The 19,642-nt window shown below is 44.2% G+C and overlaps 1 protein-coding gene across 7 annotated transcripts in view; it reads left to right on the top strand.

The window, feature by feature from the left end:
* si:dkeyp-72e1.9 (syntaxin-binding protein 4) overlaps positions 1-19,642 on the top strand; it is a 53,346-nt gene that overhangs the window by 23,063 nt on the left and 10,641 nt on the right. For all 7 annotated transcript variants that reach the window (XM_019358384.1, XM_025906667.1, XM_019358383.2 and 4 more), the window contains 6 exons: positions 1,540-1,663; positions 3,416-3,557; positions 10,076-10,182; positions 12,454-12,595; positions 13,901-13,973; positions 18,323-18,411. In XM_019358384.1, the coding sequence (XP_019213929.1) occupies positions 1,540-1,663; positions 3,416-3,557; positions 10,076-10,182; positions 12,454-12,595; positions 13,901-13,973; positions 18,323-18,411 (677 nt within the window). The remainder of the gene's footprint in view (positions 1-1,539; positions 1,664-3,415; positions 3,558-10,075; positions 10,183-12,453; positions 12,596-13,900; positions 13,974-18,322; positions 18,412-19,642) is intronic.

Raw genomic sequence — 19,642 nt, 5'->3', positions numbered from 1 at the left:
GTAGGACTCTTTACCCTCTGCAATCTTGGCTTTCAGCTCTTTCTGCACCAGTTTCAGCTGATCTCTGTCACCGTTTCTGAAAGCTCTTTTTTTCTTGTTCAGGGTTGCTTTGATGTCTTTGGTAACCCAGGGCTTATTGTTGGGGAAGCACAGAATGGTTTTTTGGGGACCACAGTGTCCACACAGAAGTTGATGTAGTCTGTAACACAGCCTGTTAGATTGTCAATATTGTCCTGATGAGAATCACAAAGAACATCCCAGTCAGTTGACTTGAAGCATCCCTGCAGAGTCTCTTCCGACTCCCTTGTCCATGTTGTGACCGTTTTTGTGGCTGCAGGTTGTCTCTGAACGGCAGGTCTGTAAAGGGGCTGGAGGTAGACCAGGTTGTGATCAGCCCTGCCCAGACGAGGGAGAGGGCTGGAGGTGTATGACTCAGCAGCATTGGCATAAAACAGGTCCAGTGTTTTATTGTCTCTTGTTTTGCAGTCCACATACTGCTTGAATGTAGGTAGAACAGTGGAGAGGTTCATGTGGTTAAAATCGCCCGTTATAGCCACAAACGCAGAGGGACTACGATTTAGTAGGTCCGCTGTCGCAGAGCTGATGACGTCATACGCCTGCGCCGCGTTGGCATCAGGGGTGATGTAAACAATGACGATAATGGCGAGGGTAAACTCACGCGGTAGATAATATGGTCGAAGACCGACTGCTAACAGTTCGATGTGTTTGTTACACACAGCCATCCTCACCTTAACATGACTGGGGGAACACCAGCGGTTGTTAACATACAAAGCGAGTCCTCCTCCCCTCTTCTTCTCGCTGCTGCCTGGGTCCCTGTCCGCTCTCACACACGTAAATCCGTTTATATCCACCACCTGGTCCGGGATGTTTTTGTGCAGCCATGTCTCCGTGAAACACATAACACTGCATTCTCGGAAAACTTTCTCTGTCCTTGTTAGCGTCGCGATCTCCTCCATCTTATTAACCAGCTATCTGACATTGCCAGTCACCACAGACGGGAGAGCAGGACGAAATCTTTTCCTCCTCAGTCTTCGCATTTTCCCCGTTCTGCAGCCGCGGTAGTTCCTCTTGATCACTGCAGGGATCTCATGCTGAACACCGGCATGGCTATGCTGTCTTAGTCCCAGCAGCTGGTCCCGGCTATAGACAAAGGGGCATCGTGGCGTCGCGGTCATCTCAGTAGTTTTACACGGAGTTTCGTATCCAAACACGGATAAAAACTTCTCGACTACACAAGAAGTATAAACTAAAAAACTGACTAAGTAGACAAAAAGAAATAAATAAGAGGAAAAGAAAGAAAGGGGAAAGTAATTTTCAGCTGCAGAGAGCATGCTAGACAAGCTGCCATCCGAGACGGCGCCGGCGCTGGAAATATGAGATGGAGGCAGATGATCTGCTGTGTGCTAAAGGGAGCAGCTGAAAGGAGTCTGGATTGCTAACTGCCCTTTCCTAAAATAACTGTAATCTGGGGTATTTCTCTCATCTAATTTTTTGTTTGTTTGTTTTTCAAATCCAAAGGAGGTCGCTACCTGGATAGCACATCATCCGGTTCCTCGTCACGCTCCCAGAGTCCTTTGCTGTTGAGCCCAGCAGGCTCTCAGAGCATGTACAACAACAGTGGGCCCATGCTGCGCTCCCTCAGGTAAGAGTTCATATTTAATACAGGCTCATTATCAACCCGACCATCAAGAAAGTGTTGGAGCTAAAAGAATAAGTTCTGGTTGGTTAGGTTGGGATGAACAAAGTGGTTGAAAGTGAACCACTTTTCATTAAGGGAAAATGTCAGCAGGGCTAATGTAATTAATGTCAGAACATCATAATAATGAAACAAGAAAATAAAAAGAAAATCTTATTTGAGTTTTGGGAAGCTGCAGGACTTTTTCCAGATTGTTTAGGCTCCAGTCACACCAGGAAAGCTGTGACTGGAGACAGAAATGGCAAAACTCTTCCACAGATCATGACAGAGCTGCTGCAGGAGGGCAGCCTTGGTTTATGTAGGAATAAACCCAGAATATAACCAGCTGATCTGAGAAGCTCCCACTGCACAGAGACACGTTGCAGATGAATAGCACTTATCTGTGATTATTTGCCAGTCTGTCTGAGACTGATCACAGACAGTGGGCCTCCTATCAGGAGGTGATTAAAACTGGTCATCCTGCCTCTCTGTGGGAGGTTACCATCCATAACTCATGCTCCAATATTGTACCTCTGACTAACATCAGACTGTTCACTTCCTGTTTCAGACCAGTAGGAAACATTGTTTATTTTAACCATTTGTTTATTATTGAAACCAGTGTGGCTAAAACAAAGCTGTACCAGCACATTGTCACATCTTAGAAGGAGTCTAAGAAGAATTTGTAAGTAAAGTTTATTTATTAAGTGCTTTTCATGAACAGGCAGTCACAAAGGTTGTGATGTTAGTTAACAAAATCGACAGTATAGACAATACAAAAGGTTAAATGTAAATAAAAATGTAAAATTAAAAAAAGTGTCCCTTTTCTTCCGTAGTTTGTGTTTTGTCCTTGTGTCTCTATGTTCTTTTTTTTATTGGTATCAGACTTACAGATGAACACCTTCATTCACCTTTTCCCTCTGAACCTCCACCATCGCCCTTCCCTGATTCCCCCACCCAACATCCACACAAACTGTTGCCTACAAACAATTAGACTGTGTTGTACGCTGTTGTGTATATGTAACATAATGTCATATGTAATGGGAGCACTGTGAATTTTGAGTTCCTGTGTATGATGAGTACATATGGTTTTTGACAACAAAGCTTTGACTCTGATGCGTGCAGTGCTCTAACTGCCATGTTGGACACATGTTGTGGTATTCTTTGGATCATGTTCTCCTTTCTGTCCTTTCAAACATTGTGATCAGAGTTCATCCTGGTTTCATCTGTCCAAAGATATTGTTTTTCCATTTCTAGAGTAAAGCCTTGTTTCTGTCAAAGTCTAATCTGGCCTCCAGTTCTGAGTGTAACCTGTGGTTTGCACCTTGTTGTATTTCATTCATTCATCTCTTGATTGTACACTGTTGCCAATGATACATCTAAATCCTTGAACTATGTTAAGCTGTTTTTCTTAACCATGGAACTACTTCTGCCATTATCCACTTTTTAATCCTGCGATCAGCCTTTATTGTGTTATTTGCATCATTTCCCTGTGTTTGTGTCCAAAGGCATATACGTTAGGTTAATGTCATTCTAAATTGGCTATAGGTGTGGACTCAAGCTAAATTAAAAACCCTCCGAGTTGCCAGTAACACTGGACACCACAATTTTAGTCCAGTGTCTTCCACCCAGCTTAGAGAAGCAGGTCCTGTAAATTGAAGTGAACTACAGGCCCCTTTTCCTAACTTCCAAAATTGATTATCCATGTCTTTGTGTTCTTAGTCATCCAGGTGAAGGGGTGATTCAGCTTATTTCAATAGCACGATCCGGCAGTTTAGGCATCACCATTGGAGGAGGCTCCAACAGGCCTGACGGCCCTGCAGTCTTCATCCAGGAAGTCCTGTCAGGAGGAGACTGTCACCGGGTAAGAAAAGAGGACAGCAGCCTCAAATAAACCCTAAAGTGCACATACTTACCGAGAGGCAAAGATGAGCGGTGTGATGAAGTGGAAGACATCCCATCATGGAGCAAAGCCTTTGCTTATTTAAATCCCAGTTTGTGTTACATGTTTGATGGCTGCTGAAGCTAAAGGTCTCATCACCTTTCTGTTTACACAAACTGCAGAACAAGACGTACAAACTACACTTACAGCTAACAAATCTCATGCAGTGAGACTTTGTCATCATCTTTGTCAACATTCAGTTTTACCATGCAAACTCAGAGCTCACTCCTTGATCTCTGAGTGGAAGGCCATGAGATAACTGGATAAAGCATGAGGAGAGAGAAAGAGGAGAAATAAAGCACCGTTTAGTCTCCTTTTCCTCGCTCTTCCTCTCTCCTCATGCTTTATCCATAAGAATAAGAAAGAAGAAATCGAGGCATGCATATGCAGACCTGCACTATGGTATCAGATTAGTGCAAAATACATGCACTATGTATGGTCCCAGATAGTTAGATAGATAGATAGATAGATAGATATTCATTCATATATTCATATTCCTGCCTGGGGCGTCTGTAATTCCTGCCTGGGGCGTCTGTATCCAGTAGGGGTCCTAAGGCTAGACCCCCTATGCTAAAGCGAGCCTACCGCAGACATTAGCGAGACAGATAAATATGAAGGCATGCCGGCTCGGACGTCGCCTGGATCAACAAGGTCCGCGTCAGGTGTTGAGGAACCAGGGCACCCTGACGACAAGTGGGCTACTGGAACAAGAAGGCATCGGTGGGCAAGAGATGAAAACAGGGCGTTGTTGGAATGCTACTACGCAAGTAACCCTGGCGGAAGGGGCTACATGAATAGGATGAGGGACCTATGGATTCTTTGATACCCAACATCCACAATGACGGCGAAACAACTAGTAGCTCAGTGTTCCAACATTCGAAAGAAGGGACTGCTGTCACAGCTAGAGATTGACGAGGTACAACATAAATGCTACGGCAAGGAGGAGTCAGGACGCCAGGTCAGGGGGGAGATATCATCACCCCCACCCGAGATTGGGTACATAGCCCCAAGTGCAATAGGAGAAGGATCGTTGAGTGCGAGAGGAACTGACCTGAAAGATAGGATCATGGCCAAGCTTGAAACCTGGATCCCCCGTAGCCGGTTACCAAGATTACGTGAAGTACCCTCAGAAGGTCTGCTAGATGATGTTAATGCAGCACTACGGACGATACCTACAACCACGATTACCGACACTAACAAGCTGATCTACACTACGGCAGCAGTGATCAGTGAGATGCTTGGCTACAAGTTGAACAGCCACAAGGGGCAGTACCCTCCATGGAGAAGGAAGCTAGAGGGCAAGATCAAAGTAGCACGGAGGGAGGTTAGCCAACTAACGGAGTTGCAGAAAGGTGCGACAAAGAAGGTGCATAAGAAATACAGCAAGCTGTCCATACCTGAGGCCTTGGAAACTGCCAAGAAACGACTCACAGCCTTGGCCAGCCGCTTGAGGAGGTACACCAGAGAGATAGAAGGCAGGAGAATAAACCAGCTGTTCTCCACAGAACCAGCAAAGGTGTACTCTCAGTGGCAAGGGAACAATAAGAGAACAGCACCACCAAGGCTGGAGACGGAGCAATACTGGAAGAGCATATGGGAGAAGGACGCAACCCATAATGGCAATGCTCAGTGGCTAGTGTATCTGAGGGCAGACCATAGCGACCTCCCTGAACAGGGTCCTGTAACCATCACAGTGGCAGATATCCAAGAAAGGGTCTCCAGTATGAAGAGTTGGACAGCACCAGGGCCCGACATGGTTCACGCCTACTGGCTGAAGAAGCTGACTGCACTCCACGAGCGTCTGGCAGGACAAATGAACCAGCTGCTAGTTAACGAGAGACACCCGGAATGGCTAACCGAAGGTCAGACGGTCCTGATCCCCAAGGACCCCAAGAAGGGACCGGTCCCATCCAACTAACAACCAATAACCTGCCTCAGTACTACATGGAAGCTCCTGTCAGGCATCATATCGGCTAAGATGAACAGGCACATGGGTCAATACATGAGCGGGGCACAGAAAGGGATTGGCAAGAATACCAGAGGCGCAAAACACCAGCTACTGGTAGACCGAACAGTCAGCCGAGACTGCAAGACCAGACTGACCAACCTGTGCACTGCCTGGATTGATTACAAGAAGGCCTATGACTCAATGCCCCACAGCTGGATACTGGAATGCCCAGAATTGTACAAGATCAACAGGACCGTAAGAGCCTTCATCAGGAACTCAATGGGGATGTGGCGTAAAACACTAGAGGCCAACTCCAAGCCCATAGCACAAGTCACCATCAAGTGCGGGATCTACCAAGGAGATGCTCTGTCCCCACTGCTGTTCTGCATAGGCCTGAACCCCCTCAGTGAGATCATTAACAAGACTGGCTACGGATACCGACTACGGAACGGAGCAGTTGTCAGCCACCTCCTGTACATGGATGACATCAAGCTGTATGCCAAGAGTGAACGAGACATCGATTCACTGATCCACACTACCAGGCTATACAGCAATGACATCGGGATGTCATTCGGGCTGGAGAAGTGTAGTCAGATGGTAACAAAGAGAGGGAAGGTAGTCAGAACTGAGGGGATTGAACTACCAGAAGGCAACATTGCAGACATAGAGGACAGTTACAAGTACCTGGGGATCCCGCAGGCGAATGGGAACCATGAAGAGGCCGCTAGAAAAGCTGCAACCACCAAGTACCTGCAGAGGGTCAGGCAAGTCCTGAGGAGTCAGCTGAACGGTAAGAACAAGAGCCGGGCTGTCAACACCTACGCCCTGCCCGTGATCAGGTACCCTGCTGGGGTAATAGGCTGGCCAAAGGAGAAGATAGAAGCCACTGACATAAAGACAAGAAAGCTCCTTACCATGCATGGAGGGTTTCACCCCAAGTCCACCACCCTGAGGCTGTATGCTAAGCGGAAGGAAGGGGGCCGGGGACTGGTGAGTGTCAGCACCACAGTCCAGGATGAGACAACGAACATCCAAGAATACATTGGGAAGATGGCCCCAACTGACCGAGTGCTCAGTGAATACCTCAGGCAGCAGAAACCCAAGAAAGAGGAGGGAGACGAGGAACCATCATGGAAGGACAGGCCCCTGCACGGTATGTACCACCGGCAGATAGAGGAGGTGGCTGATATCCAGAAATCCTACCAGTGGCTGGACCAAGCTGGACTGAAAGACAGCACAGAGGCACTAATCATGGCAGCACAAGAACAAGCTCTGAGTACAAGATCCATAGAGGCTGGGGTCTATCACACCAGGCAAGACCCCAGGTGCAGACTGTGTAAAGATGCCCCAGAGACAATCCAGCACATAACAGCAGGGTGCAAGATGCTAGCAGGCAGGGCATACATGGAACGCCATAACCAAGTGGCCGGCATAGTGTACAGGAACATCTGTGCCGAGTAGAACCTGGAAGTCCCGAGGTCAAAATGGGAGATGCCCCCAAGGGTGATGGAGAATGACCGAGCTAAGATCCTGTGGGACTTCCAGATACAGACGGACAAAATGGTGGTGGCTAACCAACCTAGACATAGTGGTGGTAGACAAACAGGAGAAGACGGCTGTAGTGATCGATGTAGCGGTTCCGAATGACAGCAATATCAGGAAGAAGGAACACGAGAAGCTGGAGAAATACCAAGGGCTCAGAGAAGAGCTCAAGAGGATGTGGAGGGTGAAGGTAACGGTGGTCCCCGTGGTAATCGCAGCACTAGGTGCGGTGACTCCCAAGCTAGGCGAGTGGCTCCAGCAGATCCCGGGAACAACATCGGAGATCTCTGTCCAGAAGAGCGCAGTCCTGGGAACAGCTAAGATACTGCGCAGGACCCTCAAGCTCCCAGGCGCCTAGCTTGGGGGTCACTGCTCCTCCATTACCTTCACCCTCCACATCTTCTCAAGCTCTTCTCAGAGCGCTTGGTACTTGTCCAGCTTCTTGTGTTCCTTCGTCCTGATGTTGCTGACTTTCGGTATCCTATGTCTAGGTTGATTAGCCATCACCAGTTTGTCCATCTGTATCTGGAAGTCCCGCAGGATCTTAGCCCCTTGGGGGCGTCTCCCATTTTGACCTTGGGACTTCCAGGCCATACTCGGCACAGAAGTTTGTGTATACTATGCCGGCCACTTGGTTATGGCGTTCCATGTATGCCCTGCCTACTAGCATCTTGCACCCTGCTGTTATGTGCTGGATTGTCTCTGGGGCATCTTTACACAGCCTGCACCTGGGGTCTTGCCTGGTGTGATAGACCCCAGCCTCTATGGATCTTGTGTAAAGATGCCCCTGAGACAATCCAGCACATTAGTCCCTCTGTGCTGTCTTTCAGACCAGCTTGGTCCAGCCACTGGTCGGACTTCTGGATGTCAGAAAATTCTTCTATCTGCCAGTGGTACATACCATACAGGGGCCTGTCCTTCCATGATGGTTCCTCCTCTTTCTTGGGTTTCTGCTGCCTGAGGTATTCACTGAGCACGTCGTCGGTTGGGGCCATCGTCCTGATGTATTCGTGGATGTTTGTTGTCTCATCCTGGACCGTGGTGCTGACACTCACCAGTCCCCGGCCCCCTTCCTTCCCCTTAGCGTACAGCCTCAGGGTGCTGGACTTAGGGTGAAACCCTCCATGCATGGTCAGGAGCCTTCCTGGTCTTGATGTCAGTGGCTTCTATCTTCTCCTTTGGCCAACTTATTATCCCAGCAGGGTACCTGATCACGGGCAGGGCATAGGTGTTGATAGCCCGGCTCTTGTTCTTACCGTTCAGCTGACTCCTCAGGACTTGCCTGACCCTCTGCAGGTACTTGGTGGTTGCAGCTTTCCTCATGCCACTGTTCCCTCCTGCCTGAAAGCCTCCACCATCATTCCCATCCCCAAAACACTGGTAGACAGCCTCAGTGACTACAGACCTTCACTTCTGTAGTCATGAAGTCTTTTGAGCGGATAGTGTCTCAGCCAATCAGAGACTGTACCCCCTCCCTTGACCCCCATCAGTTTGCTTGCTGAGCAAATTGGTCCATAGAGGATGTCGTTCCCATCACCCTTCACAGAGCGCTGAGCCATCTGGAGAACAGCAAGCACTACATGGGGATGGTCTTCGTGGACTACAGCTCAGCATTCAACACCAAAATACCAGACATCCTCACCACCAAACTGATCCAAACTGATATGGAGTTCCACAAGGTTCAGTGCTAGGACCAGTTCTTTTTCTGAATTTCAGGAGCAGGACCATATTTCTTACTCTGGATGGCATTACCTTGGCCTCCAGTAACACTGTGAGGAACCTTGGAGTCATTTTTGACCAGGACATGTCCTTCAATGGACATATTAAACAAATATGTAGAACTGCTTTCTTCCATTTGTGCAACATCTCTAAAATTAGAAATATCCTGTCTCAGATTTGCTTCCAGGCTGGACTACTGTAATTCATTATTATCAGGATGTCCTAAAAACTCCCTGAAAAGCCTTCAGTTCTAAAATGCTGCAGCAAGAGTCCTGACAGGGACTAGAAAGAGAGAGCAGATTTCTCCTGTTTTGGCTTCCCTTCATTGGCTCCCTGTTAAATCCAGAATTCAAAATCCTGCTCCTCACATACAAGGTCTTAAATAATCAGGCCCCATCATATCTTAATGACCTTGTAGTACCATATCGCCCTATTAGAGCACTTCACTCTCACACTGCAGGCTTACTTGTTGTTCCTAGAGTATTTAAAAGTAGAATGGGAGGGAGAGCCTTCAGTTTTCAGGCCCCTCTCCTGTGGAACCAGCTTCCAGTTTGGGAGTTTCGGGAGACAGACACTATCTCTACTTTCAAGATTAGTCTTCAAACTTTCCTTTTTGCTAAAGCATATAGTTAGGGCTGGACCAGGTGACCCTGAATCCTCCCTTAGTTATGCTGCAATAGGTGTAGGCTGCTGGGGGATTCCCATGATGTATTTTTCCTTCTCTCGTCCTTTCTCTCTCATCACCTGTTTATACACCTTCTGCATTTTATCAATAGTTATGATTCATATCTGGCTCTCTCCTCTCCCCTAACTGGTCACCGCCCCCTCCCTGAGCCTGGTTCTGCTGGAGGTTTCTTCCTGTTAAAAGGGAGTTCTTCCTTCACACCGTTGCCAAAGTACTTGCTCATTAGGGGGTCATATGATTGTTGGAATTTTCTTTGATTTGTCTGAATTATTGATCCTGCCTTACAGTGTAAAGCACCTTGAGTCAACTGTTGTTGTGATTTGGTCCTATATAAATAAAATTGAATTGGATTGAACTGAAATACATGTTGCAGTTATGTTCCTGCGGTTGAAAAGAGCTGATAACGACTAGACTTGGATAAGTACTTTGATTCTTAGAAGTGGCCCTGTCAGTTTGCAGGTTTGTACTTTTAAATAAGAAGAAACAGGGTTTGTGTGTTTGTAGCCTCCTGCTCAGTGGGAATAAAACTGTCTCTTTGTTGTGCAGGATGGACGGCTGAGACCGGGAGATCAGCTCATTGCCATTAACAAGGAGTCCTTGATTGGTGTGACACATGAAGAGGCCAAAAGCATGCTCAACAAAGTGAAATTCAGGTGAGTGGTGTTCATGTTAGAAATGAATGTACCAAAGTAAGTCTATTGTGGAACAATGAGCAGGTGCTACAGTATAAGCAGGGTGATTCTAATGTTCCGTGTGTTTTTGGACATTGACATGATATTTTTTTTAAATTTTTACTGTTTTCCAACACATATTAAGTTAGAGTCAGATAATTAATGTGGGCTTAAAGGTCATAGTTTCAGTTTCAAGAGATACCTAACAAAAGTACTGCAGAGACCACTGTTGCGAGTTCAAATATTGAGGATGAGCACAAAAACAACAATGGTCCAGAAGAGTTGGTCAAACAATGATTTTTACTGAACACACGCGTGGGGAGATGAACACTGCACACACCAGCATTGATCTCCGCCCAAGACTACACAAGCAGTTGTTTTATAACATCAGGGTATTAGAACGCCCCCTCATGCGTCAAGAAGGTACAATACAATACATGTTGACGACTTTTGACACATTTAAAAAGAACATTCTCTCCGCCTCGAGGCCAGGTGCTTCCTGTTAATCTTCTAACTCTCACTTATCTCCTGGAACAAACTGCCCCTTATGCAGACATAATTTTGCAGCTACAAGGTTTTGCAAATTATTATTTGAACTCTTACCTAAACATGAGTCTAACTACTGTTTGTGTGTGTGTGTGTGTGTGTGTGTGTGTGTGTGTGTGTGTGTGTGTGTGTGTCTCGACCTCAAACGCACTCTGCCTCACCCCGCCGACAACCTTACAGACAGAGGCCACTCTCATGTGTGTAATAACCTAAATGAAACTATATATGTAATATGTTGAATAAATGTTTTAATCAAATGCCACTACTCAAAGCTTAATAAAAAGGATATAAATGAATAAAAGATAATAATGAATAACGTGGTATATGTGTTTTGTAGGCGTGTAGGCAATCTTTCACAGCCCTAAGTCACTTACACAATAGATTGTCTGGACATAGCACCAAACAAAGCTCACGACCCTCAATTAACTGACTGAGCTTTAACTCTTTAAATAAGCACAAAATGCAAGGTGTGTAGAAAATGATTATGACTGCACCTGTAATAAAGATTAATATGTGATTATGATAACACCTGTAATACAAGTTTTAACGTAAGGCCAACAGCTTCAATAAATGCTTTGATGAAATGATAATTAATGTAATGGTAATGATGATGGTTATGAATAGTAGCAGTAAAATATTTGTCTAAACTCCACACCACTAAAACAGAGCTATTCCTATACACAGGGTTGGACAGCTGACAGATGCAGGCAGGATAGATTTTTCAAAGCTTCCTCATAAAGAAATAAGATCCAAGGTCTGGAACTGACTCCAAGTGTCACACTTGGAGTCAGAAACACAGAGCATAAAGTCAAAAGACATCTCAGTACAATAGAATAGAATAGAATAGAATAGAATGGCCCTTTATTGTCATTGTACATATACAATGAAACAATGGGAAACCAGGCGGACAGTGGGAGTGCATGATTCAGTATTTTGGTAGATTCTGTGCAAAATAACAAAAATTCATTTGTGAGACTGAGATTATAAGAAGGGATGGAAATCCCTCCCTTTTACATGGAAATCCATGTAAAAGGCTTTTTTTTTTTTTTTTGCAAGAGAGGTGGCCTTTTACATCAAGCAGCTAGATAACAACACTGCAGGACATAGACATCACAAACTTCACAAACCAGTGACCAGAATAGCAAGGCCAGATTAGACTTAAGAAAAAGGATGGTGGATACTATCATGAGTATAAGTGTAAAACTTTGTCTGTAAAAGAGATAAAGCAGTGTGATGGCATGGATATGCACTGTCTCCAGTTCATTGGGTTACATGTTGATCATTAAAATCAGTTCAAACTGAGAAAAGCTCATATCACTCTCTTAGGATTAACAGTTTTTCTTGTAACAGTTTAAGCTAATAACTTATAATACTTAAATAAGTAAAGTTTTGCAGAAGTTTACCTTCATACTGTGGAAACATTATCTTCTACAGCATCTTCGATGCCACAGGAGCTAGTCACATGAAATTTCCTGGGTTGGAAAAACCAACCTGATAGAAGCTTAAAGACTGCAACCAAATGATTTTTACACAAACTGCCATAGACCCACCTGTAAATACAGGGTCAAAGCTGATACTACACTTTAAGCCCATGTTAATCAAAGTTGAATGTGTTTTTGTAAACAGGTAAACAAAATGTTCCACATATATGGACCACACGTTGTGTGCCATCACAGGTCACATGCTTATGTCTGTGTTTGTCTCCAGCCAAGATACTGCTGTGGACATAGCCTTCATCCCAGGGAAAGGACTTTTTCCAAGCAGCTCGTCTCTGCACAATGGGGTCCAGCGAGCCTCGGGCAACAGCTACAACTCTGGACGCTTAAAAGTCCACATCCGTTCACCCGAGGTCAGCTCCACCACATACACTGATCCTACAGGTCATTCATAGAAGAAGTGGCCTGTTGTTATTCTCACAGCAAACCAGAAATTGCAGAAGCTGCAGGATTTCCATGTAAAATAAAAATCTGAGTTGTATCTTATGTACCTGTATCAGCACACCGACTGCAGGATAAAAGAGACAAACTGACCGAGCTCTGGGAAACCGAGTTATTGTTGCTATTTATCTTCATTCAGAAACACAAAAAACACCAGGTGTTAAATGTGTCAGCTGGCTGAGTCGATTATGTTGTTTCAAAAATTGAAGGTGAAGACTACATTTATTCTTTGAGCTAAAGTCTCAAATTGTTACTAATGTCATCAAAAAAAATACTAAAAGATCAACCAAATAACTTTGAATAGACCGATGTACTTTGGTATAACTGAGGAATAAACACAGTCCACTAAACACACTGATAAATGAACGGTTACTGACTAAAGAGTAGTCGTACCTTCACAGTATAGCATGTTACATAAGGTGGGTCAACATCAGAGTGATTTTCTGAAGTGAAACTGTAGTCAGTTCAAACTCACTGACATGTAAAATGTAAAAATAGCTGAGTTGAATTAAATAATTTTGATTTTTAAAGGAAGCTGGAAGAATTTCATTTCTTTACTTTCTCATTTATAGAGTTTGGTCTTAAGTTACCACAGAGAACTTAGAGCTGTTGTCTTTAAAGTCAATATAGAGACAGCCAGGGTTACAGCTACCGATTCATCGGGACTGAAGCTAGACCATTGCATCATCTAGCTTCAGTCCCTGTTCTGCTGCTACCAGCTACTAAATCTAATAAGGGAAAGACCATCTCTGAATGGAGGAGGGGGCCTAAGGGTACATCTGTCACCATCCTACAATGCTGTGATTACAGCCATTCCCCAACTCTCTGTGAATGGGACTTTGGACATTGATCAGTGGTTGTTGATCAATGGTCATGAGAATTTGCATAATTATGATTATCATTATTCCTTCATAATTATGAAGGAACTGACCTCCCAGCCCATTGTTTCTTCAGTGGGCTGGTTTCAGTCATTATGCAAATGTACTGTTTATAAGATTGAAACCTGCAGTCAGCTGAGACTGAAGAAGTCACCTGATGAGTGACGAAACGTTTCTCCCACTGAAAATGTCCAGATGAACAGAATCAACTTTTGGGACAGTGTTCTTGTTAATGAATACATTCAAATGACTTTGTTATCATTTTAGCTACAGTAATAAACTCAGTGGTCATCAGTATTGGAATTCTATGTAACTGTTTTCTTTGTGTGTATGGTGTAGATCTGTACAGAGGAGCCAGCCCCACCGTCCTCACCTTCTCCTGACATCTGTCCTCCAGATGTTCATGTTTCAGGTGAGACCTCTGTGTTTGCACTCAGACTGCAGTGCTGCCCCCCCCCCCCCCCCCACACACACCCATATTTTGTTTTCAAACTTCATTGCAGTTTATTTTACACCTCAAACGTTTAGTAAACAATTAAACAAATAAAAGTAAACCGAATAAATTACAGGCCGCAATAAAATAAACTACTAACTCTTTTACGCTACGTCCACACCTACACGGTTATTTTTAAAAACGCAGCTGTTTCTATGCGTTTGGGCCTTTCGCCCACACGTTAACGGCGTTTTGGGTCACTGAAAACAGAGAGTTTTAAAACTCCTGTCAGGTTGGAGATTTTCAAAAACTCTTTGCGTTTACGTGTGGACGAGGAAAACGGAGATTTAGTCACGCAACAAAAAAGGTATGCACCTTTTTTCACATGACGCTGTGCGTCACGTTATTGTTTACATGAGATGAATTTCTACAATGAGACAAAGTACTGTTAATCTGACTGTCTGCAGTTTTTACATGCTTACATACACACACACACAGTTACTGTCCCTCCGTTTAGAAAAGCAGAGGCGTCACGGTGTCATTATTTTACATGTAGTTGTTTTTTTTCCTGTGTAATAATATTCAACATTGCTATCAATACATTTAAAAAAAAAAGCCTCTCTGTGCAAAATGCACGCCCCCCACTTTGGGAACCTCTGGTATATTCTATATGAATAAGAGCTCCGTTGTTCAACAGAAACTCTGGAAATAAAAAACTCTGCTACACTGAAAACAAATGTTTGGCTAATGTTTAGTAAAAACTGCAGGAACAAGGAAAAAATGCACAGTGTGAAAAAGTATCGAGAGGACAGAAAAACAGATAAATGTCATCAGGAAGCTGTTACCATGGGTTACACACATACTGTAATGTAAGGGGGCACTGGAGGCCATGCATGCACACTGAGCACAAGCCAGCACCAACACTATGAGGGTTTTTTCTTTGTCATTGATTTGACTCATATGCACAGTGGGTCAGTGGTTAGTACTGCTAGGTCACAGCGGGGGGTTCCTGATTCTATTCAGTTCAGTTTTATCTGTACAAAGACCTGCGTCCTTACAACATTGTGGAAAACGAGGGCTTTTCTTACATGATCAAGACGCTGGAACCCAGGTTTTTTTCGCAGACACAGCCGTACCCAATCTCTACATAGACATGAAGCGGAAAGTTGAGGAAAGTTTGAGCACAGCAGAAAGGGTTGCTTTAACTTGCGACGCATGGACCTCGCGGGCTGTGGATTCATATGTGACTACAGGGAGTGCAGAATTATTAGGCAAGTTGTATTTTTGAGGAATAATTTTATTATTGAACAACAACCATGTTCTCAATGAACCCAAAAAACTCATTAATATCAAAGCTGAATGTTTTTGGAAGTAGTTTTTAGTTTTAGCTATTTTAGGGGGATATCTGTGTGTGCAGGTGACTATTACTGTGCATAATTATTAGGCAACTTAACAAAAAACAAATATATACCCATTTCATTATTTATTTTTACCAGTGAAACCAATATAACATCTCCACATTCACAAATATACATTTCTGACATTCAAAAACAAAACCAAAGCAAATCAGCGACCAATATAGCCACCTTTCTTTGCAAGGACACTCAAAAGCCTGCCATCCATGGATTCTGTCAGTGTTTTGATCTGTTCACCATCAACATTGCGTGCAGCAGCAACCACAGCCTCCCAGACACTGTTCAGAGAGGTGCACTGTTTTCCCTCCTTGTAAATCTCACATTTGATGATGGACCACAGGTTCTCAATGGGGTTCAGATCAGGTGAACAAGGAGGCCATGTCATTAGTTTTTCTCTTGTTCAGTGGTGGTCGTCTTTCAGCCTTTCTTACCTTGGCCATGTCTCTGAGTATTGCACACCTTGTGCTTTTGGGCACTCCAGTGATGTTGCAGCTCTGAAATATGGCCAAACTGGTGGCAAGTGGCATCTTGGCAGCTGCACGCTTGACTTTTCTCAGTTCATGGGCAGTTATTTTGCGCCTTGGTTTTTCCACACGCTTCTTGCAACCCTGTTGACTATTTTGAATGAAACGCTTGATTGTTCGATGATCACGCTTCAGAAGCTTTGCAATTTTAAGACTGCTGCATCCCTCTGCAAGATATCTCACTATTTTTGACTTTTCTGAGCCTGTCAAGTCCTTCTTTTGACCCATTTTGCCAAAGGAAAGGAAGTTGCCTAATAATTATGCACACCTGATATAGGGTGTTGATGTCATTAGACCACACCCCTTCTCATTACAGAGATGCACATCACCTAATATGCTTAATTGGTAGTAGGCTTTCGAGCCTATACAGCTTGGAGTAAGACAACATGCATGAAGAGGATGATGTGGACAAAATACTCATTTGCCTAATAATTCTGCACTCCCTGTATAGCACCAAATCAAATCATCAAAGAGTCGCCTCAAACTGCTTTAATACAGAGAAAACCCCAACAAGAGGAAGCACTTTGGTGACAGCGAGAAGGACAAACTTGATTTTAAAAGGAAAAAACCTTCAGCTGACCAGGCTCAGGGAGGGGGGGGCATGTGGCTGTGAGGATGATGACAGGACAAAGACACGCTGTGGAAGAGAGCCAGAAATTAACATCAACTAATGATTCAGTAGACAGTTTGTGAAAATGGTGACTGAAGAAGAAACACTCAGTGCAGCAGTCTACACCTATTAACTAAGGGAGGATTCAGGGTCACCTGGTCCAGCCCTAACTATATGCTTTAGCAAAAAGGAAAGTTTTAAGCCTAATCTTGAAAGTAGAGATAGTGTCTGTCTCCTGAATCCAAACTGGAAGCTGGTTCCACAGAAGAGGGGCCTGAAAACTGAAGGCTCTGCCTCCCATTCTACTTTTAAGTACTCTAGGAACAACAAGTATCATTATTATTAGTGCACTTCACAGTCACCACAGTTCAGCTGAACATCTGTCTCAGTGCTGAAGTAAAGTCAGAGAAGTGGAGACTCGATCTCAGATCAGTGAGGCTGTTCTGATGCATGCGGTGGCTCAGCATGTCACATAGAAACGTTTAAATAACACAAATAAGAGCATTCTTTAAGGCAGTGGACTTATTCACAGTTCATATTCATTTCAACATATTTTTGGCTCACATTATGTCTGCCATACAGCACGAGTGTTTGTAAAGCACACATCATGACTTACGTTTGCTGTTATCATCTTTATTTTTGGTGCAACAAACACCCCTCAGTAGAACAGCAGCAGCAAAAGGAGACTGAAAATGATCTGAAGCAGTCCAGTTGTCGTCATACTGAAGGACAGCTTCAGACCCGCAGCTGTAGTGTCACAGCGCTGCCCGTGGCTCTCGGCTGAAAGCCACTGGACAGCCTTTCCCAATCCAATTGGCTGGGATTACCCAGCCAAGGTTATTTCCTAGGTACTCTAATCATTTCACTCCCTGCCAGCCTCTAAGCCAGTTGCTAGCTGTGACAGATGTCAGCACTTTGTAGGGAGGTGAGCACACACACACAGAGATTTTTTATATTACAAAATATAATATTCCAGAATTATGATCCAGGTTAAACATGATACACTGTGACAACATTTCAGATAAATACTCCTCTTAGTTAATCTACAAAAATGACTCCACACTATGAAGGCAATGTTTGGACCTTGTCTGTGCATCTCAAAAAACCTGAATGACTTTCACATATTTCATATTTATTACGTATAAAGTGAAATATTACAAGCCAAGAGTTTGTATGATTATGGCTTATTTCTCATTAAAATCAGATTTTCAGTAGATCTATCTCAAATTCTTATTTAGATGATCCAATATATGCTCATTTTTTTTAGATTTTTCACTAAACTGATCGATCGTAACATGTGCACATGAGTGAGTTTAAAGTCAGAAGAGCAGAGCAGCCATACAAATCTGGGACAGAAAAACGCATCAAATTAATATGGGACAATGGCTGTCTGCTCCCTCCCCTCTCGTCTACATAATCATCCACTTTTCTTCAGTTCCTCTCTTTTTAATCATCTGCTTTTCCCTGTACCACCACACACAATCACAAAGACCTGCTTTAAACCAGCAATCCACCGACATCAGGGTGTCTATTCAACTCTGATATGACAGATTATACGATGATATTTCTCCTGCTGTTCCTCACTCCTGAGACCTTAATTACACTCTCAGTTTTCTGTTAAGAGGCCAGTCTTTCCTTGTTCAATGTACTGCATATCTGTGTATATATACACAGTCTGCTAAAGAAAGGATTAATTAATACAACTCAAACTTCTGGTTTCTTTCTTTCTATTTAACCAAAGTCAGTCCTGATTTTCTTTTCTTCATTTGCTTTCTCCAGGTTCGACCAGCCAGAGATCCCCGACAGGAGCGAAACCTAAGATAACCCTGGACCCTTACATTCGCCTCAAATCAGACAAATTAGACTTGGTGAGTGCTGACCCGCTCAGGCAGGCTTCTTTACACCTATGCTACCTGATACACAGTTAAGTCAAAACATTATGGGCACAGATTATGTGAGAGCGATGACACATGCCGAAGCATATATGGTTGAAAGGTGTATTTTGTTGGAGAAGTCAGAACCTGGGTCGAGGTTTGTGGGTGATCCTGGTCGACAGTGTTGAATACCTACCAGCAGGTATGTGAGAAACAAACTAGGAAGTGATGTCAGCTTCCTGGAAAATTACCTTACAGGTCTGATACAGGGCTGAGATGCTTAGCTTTGCATGCAGGATGTGGTGGACCCAGGTCGTTTTGGTCATGTAAGTGATCGGCTGTTAGAGATGCACTCTGTCGTTTTATGTGGCCTGCCACTTGTGCCTGAGTTGCCATCTATTCCAATTGTTCCCCTTTGTGTAATACCACTAACAGCTGATTGTGGGATATTTAGTAGTGAGGAAATGATTGCAGAAAGCATCCTATCATGGAAGCACACTGGGATTCACTGAGCTCCTGAGAGTGACCCATGATTGTACACACCTATGGCCATGGAAGTGATTGGAACACCTGGATTAGAGATGGACCGATCCGATATTACGTATCGGTATCGGTCCAATACTGACGTAAATTACTGGATCGGATATCGGAGGGAAATAAAAAATGTAATCTGATCCATTAAATATCAAAAAAGCACCTCAAAAAACTTGCAACACGGCGTAACTCGGCTCATAACCGTAGCACGTTGGAGCAGTATGCGTCACGTGATAGAGCGGCTGTGTGTATTTGTAGCCTCGCTACCAAACCAGCATTTCATCTCTGAGGAAGTTATATCCCAGAGAGAAGTAAAGCAAGTGTGTAAGTTCATCTCTGAATGTTTGTAAAGCGTTCCCATGTTAAGCTTAACAACCAACATATGGAGCGACTGCCTCTTCTTGCTGCTACTTCAATCATGAAACTGATCAATGATCAGCTGATCGGCTTTTCTGTGGCGAGTCCGTCTCTCTTCTTTGTTTTTGGCCCACTTTGCACCAGAAAGAGGAAACCAGCGGCGGAACAACAGCAGCACGTTTAAGCTTGATAAGCTGTTGTTAGAATGTATTTAATATTACTTTCTACACCAGGATCCTTTTCTACGCAGCTGACGGCTGGTAACTGTGCAGGGGCGGATCTAGCAAAGTGCAGCCAGGGGGCCCGATAGGGCATGAACAGGGAAAAGGGGGCA

The sequence above is a fragment of the Oreochromis niloticus genome, linkage group LG4 (genome assembly GCF_001858045.2).
Source record: "Oreochromis niloticus isolate F11D_XX linkage group LG4, O_niloticus_UMD_NMBU, whole genome shotgun sequence".
Taxonomy (NCBI): Eukaryota; Metazoa; Chordata; class Actinopteri; order Cichliformes; family Cichlidae; genus Oreochromis; species Oreochromis niloticus.
Note: the sequence above shows the minus strand (reverse complement) of the source record. Positions and strands in the feature narration are given on the sequence as shown.